Raw genomic sequence first — 9,090 nt, forward strand, 5'->3', positions numbered from 1 at the left:
TCGGTAAAATTTCCTTCTCTTCCCAAGTTTTTAAATTTCTCTATTTTAATATTTTTTTTGCTAAGTTTAGTTTTTCTTTGATAAATTAGGAAACATTCTAAATTTGATGTTGGACCCTCTACTGCTAGTACGGATCCTAGGTTTCTGACTGAAGAACTTAGGATTATGTTTGTTAGTACTATCTACATGTCTATCTCGACTAGGTGTTTAGATAGACAATTTTTTATACGTTCATGCATTCTTGCTGTAGAGGTCATTGATTACTACAGATTGCATCATTTGGTTTATTGTACCAGTTCAGTCAACATAGGTTTATGTGTTGAACTATACAATAACCTACTTAGAGTAGATGACCTTATATACACTACCAGGGCAGCTGGTATTGATATCATGCTATCCCCCGCTGTCATTCGTACCTTTCTAGATTTACGTCCTTCTGCATGCACTTTTCAATGCTATCCCCCTAGGGATCCATCATTTAGTGATCCCTACTCACACATTATACTTGATACAATTTACTCGTATTTCTTTGGGGAAGAGCGAGTACCCACAGTCACCCTAGTTAGGTTAGTCTCCCTTAGAGTTCAGGACTATGCCCTTTATAGGGTATTGGTCTCTTGCATTTTGCCACTGACCACTCGCGACGTCGCGATAATGCGTCCTTTTTACTCATTCTTACTATATGCCCTATGCCATAGATTAGATATAGACATTAGTCTACATATTTTTCATGTCATTATTTACTCAGCTGGACTCATCACGAGCAAACGGGTTCATATGCCCTACTGCCACATCTTGACCGCATTCCTTGCATCCTTAGAGATTGATGTCACTAGAGGTGATGTTAGAGCCCTGATTGAGTTTGACATGGCAGGGTCTAGGAACTTTTCTTTAGGAGACATTCATATAGATGATGAGGGTATTTTGTCCTGGCGGAGGGGGGCCCAACCCTAGCATGACTTGGACGACGAGCTAGATACTGAGGGGGAGGAGGCAGGGGTAGATGAGTTCATGGATGTACTTTTTAGCGATCACCCTATTCTAGCACCACCTCCAGCTTGAGCACCACGTCCTGCCCCTCGCACCCTAGCTGACCGAGTTATCGGCCTTGAGACAGCTATGACTGGTCTCCGATACGAGGTCTCTATTTTTCGGCGGGACATGCGGCAGGAGATTTCCGAGCTTGGACAAGATATACGACAGGATGTCTTCGATCTTCGACGGGACATATCCAGCTCTCGAGAGGATGACTGGACTCGTCACGCTGAGTTGATACAGATGTTACAATCTTTGGGTTACGGACCACCCTCATCATCACAGTAGACTAGGTTGTTATTATCTCCGTGTAGTTTTATCTTGATCGTTGTCTTTATATATTGATTTATTTTCACTTCAGATATTGACTTGTTATATTATGCTTAATATACTAGGACTCTTACTTTTAAAATTATTTTCAAAATTTTCTTTAAAATTTTAGGGTAATTTTTTTTATATATTTCTCAAACTTCCCTATTTCTAGATTTAAAAATCAATTACAGCCTTAGCCTAGATCAAACCCTTAGAAAGCATGCTCCTATAGGTCTAGAACTTGAGCATCTCACCAACACACTAGGACTACTTTGTTTGTGTATTGCTAAACTTAGAAAGGGGTGAGATGCATAGGTAGATTGCATAGACTTAAGATGCTTATATCAGTGCATCAACATAAGTCTGGGTGTTAAAATACCAAATAAATAGTAATCAGGTTAAGTATTTCAGCTTAGTCAGACACTAACTGAATTTAATTAACTTAACCTAACTAACCAAGTGAAAACTGCTATCTTCTGATAGTCAGTAAGTAGCTAATAGTTATACAGTTGAGTTCTTTTTAATGTCAGGTTCAGAGGGAGGATTTATTCAAATTATTTCCATACTTATTATTTTCTTTTCTTTGAAAATAATTTTACAAAATTATTTTAAAAAGTATTTTTCATTTCCTTAAAAATACTTTAGCAAAATTATTTTAAATTTACAAAACTTATTTTTAAAAATTATTTTGAAACTTGCTATAATTTTGCAAACTTATTTTTAAAAATTATTTTGAAAATTGCTTTACATTAGCAAAACTTACTTTTGAAAATTGTTTTGAAACTTGCTTTAATTTTGTAAACTTATTTTTGAAAATTACTTTAACTTACAAAAATAAGTTAACTTACAAAGTTAGTAGGGTTTTGCCTTCATATTTTACAAAAATCACTTTTAAAAATATTTTTCAAGTTAACATAAAAACTAAGCTATGTTGACAATTATGAAAATTTAGTAGGTTTTTTTAATATATATTCAAAAGTTGTCTTTCAAAACTTAGCTATTTTAAAAACGTTAGTAGATGTTAAAAATTATTTCTGATATAAAAATTAAGCTTATATTTTTTTTAAGTAACTTCCCCAGTACACTTGAAAATTTTCTGTTATGAAAATTTTTCTTTCTTTACTTAGCCAATTTTGTCTATGTTTATTTTTTTTGATGAATGCCAATGGAGAAGGATTGAGTGGATTAAGTTAGGTGAAACATCAAACATCAAAATAACACTAACTTAAACCATATCCTATGTTTATTCATTCTTTTTTTTCTTTTTTCATATTTTCACTAACTTAACCCAGGTTGTCATTGCACCAAAAAGGGGGAGATTGTTGGTGCAGTTAGCACTAACGGTCTAACTCAGGTTTTGATGAATGATAAAGTAGGTTAAGTTATGTTTGTTATGATCTAACACTTTAATTGAGTGTGCAGGAGAAGTCTAGATAGGTTGACGGGCTGAACGAATATCTGACACGAAGCCCAGCTAGGTCGACGGGCCGACCGGATAGCTGGCACGAGGCCCAGCTAGGTCAACGGGCCGACCTGATAGTTGACACGAAGCCTAACTAGGTCGACGGACCGACCGGATAGCTGGCACGAAGCCCAGTTATAGCTGGAACGAAGTTTAAATAGGTCGACGGGCTGATCGGATGTCTGACAGGTAAGTTAAGGTAAGTCACTAGAGGGGAGTGACTTGGTGAGGATGCGTTTTCCGTTCGAGGGAACAGTAGGCGTCGATATAACTTATAACCATTTCGGGAATCTAAGTTGAGATCGTGACTAGATTCTGGTCTCGGGGAGACAGAATATAATTACTACCTTTTTTTAATATAATTGTATTAACACTTTGTTTTGTAAGGTAGTATAACCTTTATTTTACCTCGGACTAATATTTTCTTGCAGGAAAATGAGTTTCTGGCTGGAAAATAGTAGTTCGGGCGCCCGGAAGGCAAAAGTCTATTTCATCGCAAACATGGAGCGCGCTGATTGGTTAGGCCGACGTCACGGTCCGGACACCCGGAAGGGATCCGGGCCCCCGGAGCACTCCTATAAGAGGAGCCTTCCTCCAGAGCTACAAACAACAAATTCTTTCCACAACTGCTCTATTGCACTCTGCTCCTGCGACGCTGTGAAGCTTCTCCGACAACCTGTGGCTCAAGTTTTTTTTAAATTATTGTCGGTATTTCTTTTAAGAGTTCTTGTACTTATCTTTGTAATCCTTTTTACGAACTGCTAGTGAATTGCCCAACGAAAGTACTCGACGAGTGCGAGCCTTAGAGTAGAAGTCGACGAAGGCTCCGAATCAAGTAAAATTGGTTTATGTTAGCATTGTGTATTTCATATTTCCGCTGCGTACTCGACTCGACTTTGTTACGAATTTTTCGATCGCTATTAACCCCCCTCTAGCGAACTCTACGATCCAACAATCATCATGAGAGAGCTCCACTCCCTCCAGGTCTTGTGGCCCGAAGCTGATTACGGGCCTTGTAGTTTGTTCTCGGCTGTATCTTACCACATGTACCTCCAAGCGGTGTTTATGAGATTTCCAGGCCCTGGCGGAATCTCCATCCGTGGGCCCTCTGGAGATCATGTCGATCTCCCGGATGACGACATTTCCCCTGTTCTCCTCCTCAAAAGATTCCATCAGCTCCTTGCCCCAACCTAGCTGTTGGGTTCCCTGACTTGCATTTTTTGGCAGGGGTTTACCTGATTGCCCTGCGGTAGTAGGTGAGTTGGCTAACAACTTCTGAAGCTTGGGTGCGATATCAGGCGGAGGCAATCTCAGGCGAACTAGACGCAATCTCCAGTGGAATGAGTGTGTGACCTATGGTAGGTTCAAGAACGGGGCCCCCACTGATCGGGTCTGGGGGCTTGCACAGCTTCGACTCGTTGCGCCTCCATGGATTTCTGACCAGGTGGATATCTTGGTCGGGCGTCCTTAGAGCGGGGAAAGGGTCAAGCTAGAGGTTGGTGCGACCTTCTTTCCGACTTGCTAGCACGAGCAGGCGCCTTGTTTGCTTTCCTCCGCGCCGCCTGAGCTTCTTCTATATTAATGTAGCTGGCTACCTTCCCCAGTATCTCATCGAAATTCTTCACAGGCTCTCGGATGAGGGCTCGGAAGAACTCCCCTTCCACCAGACCTTGGGAGAAAGCGCTCATCAAAATCTTCGAGGTAGTGGACGAGACATCCTGTGCTACCTAGATGAAACATTTTATGTAACTTCTCAAGGCCTTTGTAGACCCTTGCTTGAGGGTGAAGAGATAGTGATATGTTTTTTGATACTTCCTGCTATTGGCAAAATAGTGCAGGAAAGCGTTCTTAAAGTCCTGAAAGCAGGTGATAGATCTGTTAGGCAATCCATCGAACCACTTTTGTGCTGAGCCAGATAGAGTGTTTAAGAACACTCGGCACATGATGACATCGCTATATTGGTGCAGCAACACAACGTTCTAAAATTTTCGGAGATGATCCTCTGGGTCCTTGCTATCATCGTATTCTCTAATAGTTGGGGGCTTGTACCCCTTCAGTAGCTTTTCCTTGAGTACCTTAAAGAGAAGGGTACTTGCTCCTCAGGCATCTCCCTCAGCTCTTCCTGGAGGACTATAGCTTTCCCTTTCTTCGGATCTTTGGGCGGGGAACTCTCGACCGTGAAGGCATGGTGCTGCTTTATCTTGTTATAATAATCCGGACCCTTGTTATAATAGTCTGGGCAGGGCTCGCGATAAAAGGCTTGGGGGAAAGTCTCAGGCTGTTTCCTCTTAGAACCCCTACTGGAAACGTAGGTATGGTCCTTTGAAACTGCAGACATCTTTTGTGGTTGTGAAGCAGTGGTGTGTTTTTCGGAAGCTGCTCACCTCTTGGTCTCCTTGAACAATTCGTATTCTCCTGCTGTTATGATGATATTGATCTTTCTGGTATCCTCCATCATCACACTCCAGAACAGGTGAAGGAAGTTCCACAGACGACTCCAAATTGATCCTGTTTAGAATCTTAGTCAAATGAAGGCCGATTGAGATGACGTCGGTGTTGTTGGAGAGGCGACTTGGACGCACCTAGCGTATGTGCATCGGAAAGACGGACCCCCTGTGGAGCTTAAGGACAATGGTGACAAGATTGGCGGTACTTAGGCTCTACGCACACTCAGACAAGTACACGGAACGTTAAAGACCAGAAACAAGGGAAAAAGTCTCCAGCGCATGTCCTCCAACGCAAGTCAGATATTTTTCCCCAGAAGAACAATTTATGAAGGAAAAAAGAACTCTAGAAGACGAGTGCGAATGTGCACGTACCTGCTCAAGGGAGAGAACCTCTCCTTTTATATGACAATGCGTACCTCTGGAGCTTGACCAATGTCAGAGAATGTTGGATGTCAAAGCCTGTGGGGTGATGAAGGACACGTGGTGTACTCTCATTAGTTGAAAGAAGATTCCATTCCGAGGGAATGATCGACTATTGGAATACTTTCTGACTGATGACAGTTATTCTCTGACAGACTATTACGATTCTTTGACACTATTTATCGGCGCTTAACACTTTATACATCGTATCACCAACTCTTAATAAATCCAACAACATAATGATGGCCTTCACCTTGTCCCTTGCTTCCAATATGCTTGCATAAAAACTCTCTAACACGTTATTTAGGAGCAAATCGTATTTAAGAATTCTGTTAAAATGAGAAGCAACTTTAAATTGAAGCTTAAAGTTGCAAAACATGTGGTGCAAAGAAACCTTTCAGGTATCTCCTCAAACCCTATTATTCATCTGAAATAATCATATAATGTTGTGATTAAGTCGTAGCCAGATCATATAATTGAAGCTTAAATTGAATTCTATGAACCATGAACATTTACAAAAAATAAAATGGGAACAAGTTCATATCTCAATAATCTTATTATCATCTCTTAGTTCCTAACTTTATTTACGAGAAGATAATTGCCTAACTATTCAGATTCCTAGCTTCTCCCTAGCAGATGATTAATGCACGGCAACCGTCGAGCATGCGTTAATAACTTTAATGAATTCGCAGCAGTCGATCTTTCAGGGACGCGATCGAGACGGGGCATGCGCGTCTCTTCGTCTCCACACAAGCCTGCGTCGATTCTGCACGACTTCAGTAAATTTACAGTATCGACGGAAAGCGAGCGGCAGTTCCTTCCTTCACCGGAACTCCGGCGCTATCAGCACCCGAGGCACCTTCCTCCACCGCCGAGAGGCCGCGATTAATCCTCTCAACTGCATCGTGTTCATGCATCACGTCCTCGGCAGTTGTGAGCTCCGGCCGGCCGAGCTACATGGCGTCTTACACTTGCAAAGGCGGCGGCGGCGGCGGCGGATGCATGCGACGGTGAATTAAGGTGCAGACGGATCCATTCTCGCCTCTTTTATTAATTAGATTGACAGACGGTTAATCAAAAATTCAACGAGTATTTTTAAATTAGCGAAAACAGATCTCTCCATCTCTCGCAGATCTCTTGGTCATGATTAGAAATAGATATGAAAAGACATTAAATATCCTTTTATTTTATAATGAAAAGAGCTTTAACAAAATCTTAATTTCCATTTGAAAAAATTATTCCAAATAAAAGCACATAAATATCTCCTCTCCTTCTCCAAGTTCACCAAGCGAGCCAGTGGCACCGAAGCGAGGAGAGAGATCACTCCACATATCCCATGGCCAATCTTAATCCCCACGCCGCCGTCTACGTTCCGGTGCGCAATTATACTCCCATTTACGGTTACTCTCCTCCCTTGGCTCCACCTAATCGTCTGCTGGTTGTTCTCTGCAATGGCGTGCCTTACAACTTTGAGCTCTGTTTACAGAGCTACCATCCTCCACTTCCTCTTCTTCCTCCCCCACCTCCTGTTTTTAACGCTTACTATAAGCCTTCGCCACCATCAGTAGTTCATCTTCCTAAAGCCACCCTGACACTGATAGACCAGGCGGAAGAGGCGATGAAGCCATTGGAGCAATTTTGCATTACTGATCAGGGTAATGTAGGGGAAGAGGTTGGAGAAGAGAACATCGAGGCAGCCTGCAAGGGCATGCCAACAAGGTCTGCGCTTATTTGGAGAAGGAAGAGTAGGCATCGGATGCGGAAGGTCGATAGGAGAGTTAAGGCAATGAATTACGAGCTTGAGTTCAAGAAAGGTGAGGAGGGTGATGCAGTTGGGAAAATTGACCAGGGAAAGACTACTGTCATGATCAGGCATCTGCCTAATAAATTAAAGTGCGTACGTATAACTCTACTTGTCCTATCTTCAATGTTTTGTTTTTTTTTTCCAAAAAAAAAAAAGAAAGAACAAATCAATCTTGGATCGTAGGAAGGCGAATTTGCTGAGCTTGTTGGATAAACACTGCGTGGAGGAGAACCAGAAGATAGCGAAGGATGCTGAAGAGGATAATGGGAAGCTTTCAGAGTTTGACTTTTTGTATCTGCCGATGGATTTCAAGTGAGTGTCTATTTTATGTCTGTCTAATGTTTGCCTTTATGTTTAAGAGGGGAGTTGTAACATAGGACCGGAAGCAACCTTGGTTACGCCTTCGTGAATTTCACCAGTGCAATTGGCGCCTGCAGACTCTACGATTTCCTGCACAACTTCGACTGGAAATCGGTTGGATCCTGCAAGAAATGCGCCGTGGTCTACGCGAGAATTCAGGTCTCATTTACCTGTGTCCACCATCAAAGGTGCAGCTCCGAATGTGTATAATGCATTTTTATTGCAATTTGTGTGTGTGTGTGTGTAGGGTTTGAGGGCATTGCAGAAGCACTTCCAGAGCTCGACTTTTGTGTGCCAAAGCGACGAGTTTCTTCCGGTGTTCTTTGCGCCACCGCGCGATGGCGTGAACGAGACAGAGCAGCGGTGCGTCGGCAAGCGTTTGCCGCTGACACCACGCTAGCGCCGCTGCACTAGACGTGAGGAAACCGATGATGCAGGGCTTAAAGAGCCTACTAGTTTACGTCGTCTTTACGTGAAAAAAATGTATCTCTAGGGTTTGGTGTCTGCCTCTCTCTCTTTCTTTCTCTCACTGTTATCCTTCAAGGAGAGCTAAAAAGGGAGAGAGCGGTTTGGGCCAATGCTAATTGCTAAAAGTTCTTGTAAGGATCATCTTTTGCCTAGCCTAGATATGTATGACTTTGGACCGGTCTCTGTTCAGTAAAATTGTAATTCTGGTTAAACGCTTTCACATCTCTGTTAAAGCATGCTGCATGGTTTTAACCCAAAGAGGAAGAAGATAAAAAAGGAGGGCTTGGATTAAGCTGTGTGCATAATGAAGACAGATTTCATAAGCGTATCAACATTGTAGGAATGATCATGACTTTCACTGAGAAATGTAAATTCTCTGAACTCATCCGACCGATCCGGGAGGGGGACAAAAAGGCTTGAAAGTGTAATGAAATGATGGAGTTGAAAGTGAGGCACAGATCATACTACTAATTATCTTCTACTGCTGCTGTCTACTGGTGCAGGCAGTGGAGTGCACAAAGGACATACTTCCTTGAATGGGATGGGAAAGGAATTAATGAGGGAGTGGACAGGCGAGATCCATGACCTAATGGCTATGGGGGAGGATGAGGAGGGATATAGTGATAGCATGTATATATGCGCTAGAGAACGCCTGAACAGAAGTGGCCACGCTCCATCATATCTTTCTGCTTTGCTGTTGCATTATACTGATTGATTCGTGATCGGACGTGATCCGACGTGCCATGCATTAAATGCATGGAGAGGCAAGGCCATGCCATGCA

General features: G+C 42.3%; 1 protein-coding gene across 1 annotated transcript; it reads left to right on the forward strand.

The window, feature by feature from the left end:
• The first annotated feature begins 6,968 nt into the window (after window positions 1-6,968).
• LOC122008812 (protein terminal ear1 homolog) lies at window positions 6,969-8,497 on the forward strand. Its single transcript, XM_042564694.1, has 4 exons — window positions 6,969-7,569; window positions 7,664-7,792; window positions 7,858-7,999; window positions 8,088-8,497. The coding sequence occupies exons 1-4, from the start codon at window positions 7,013-7,015 to the stop codon at window positions 8,238-8,240; spliced, it is 981 nt and encodes a 326-aa protein (XP_042420628.1). The 5' UTR covers window positions 6,969-7,012; the 3' UTR covers window positions 8,241-8,497.
• The last annotated feature ends 593 nt before the right edge of the window (window positions 8,498-9,090 follow it).

Source organism: Zingiber officinale, chromosome 1B (assembly GCF_018446385.1).
Source record: "Zingiber officinale cultivar Zhangliang chromosome 1B, Zo_v1.1, whole genome shotgun sequence".
In the NCBI taxonomy this organism is placed as follows: Eukaryota; Viridiplantae; Streptophyta; class Magnoliopsida; order Zingiberales; family Zingiberaceae; genus Zingiber; species Zingiber officinale.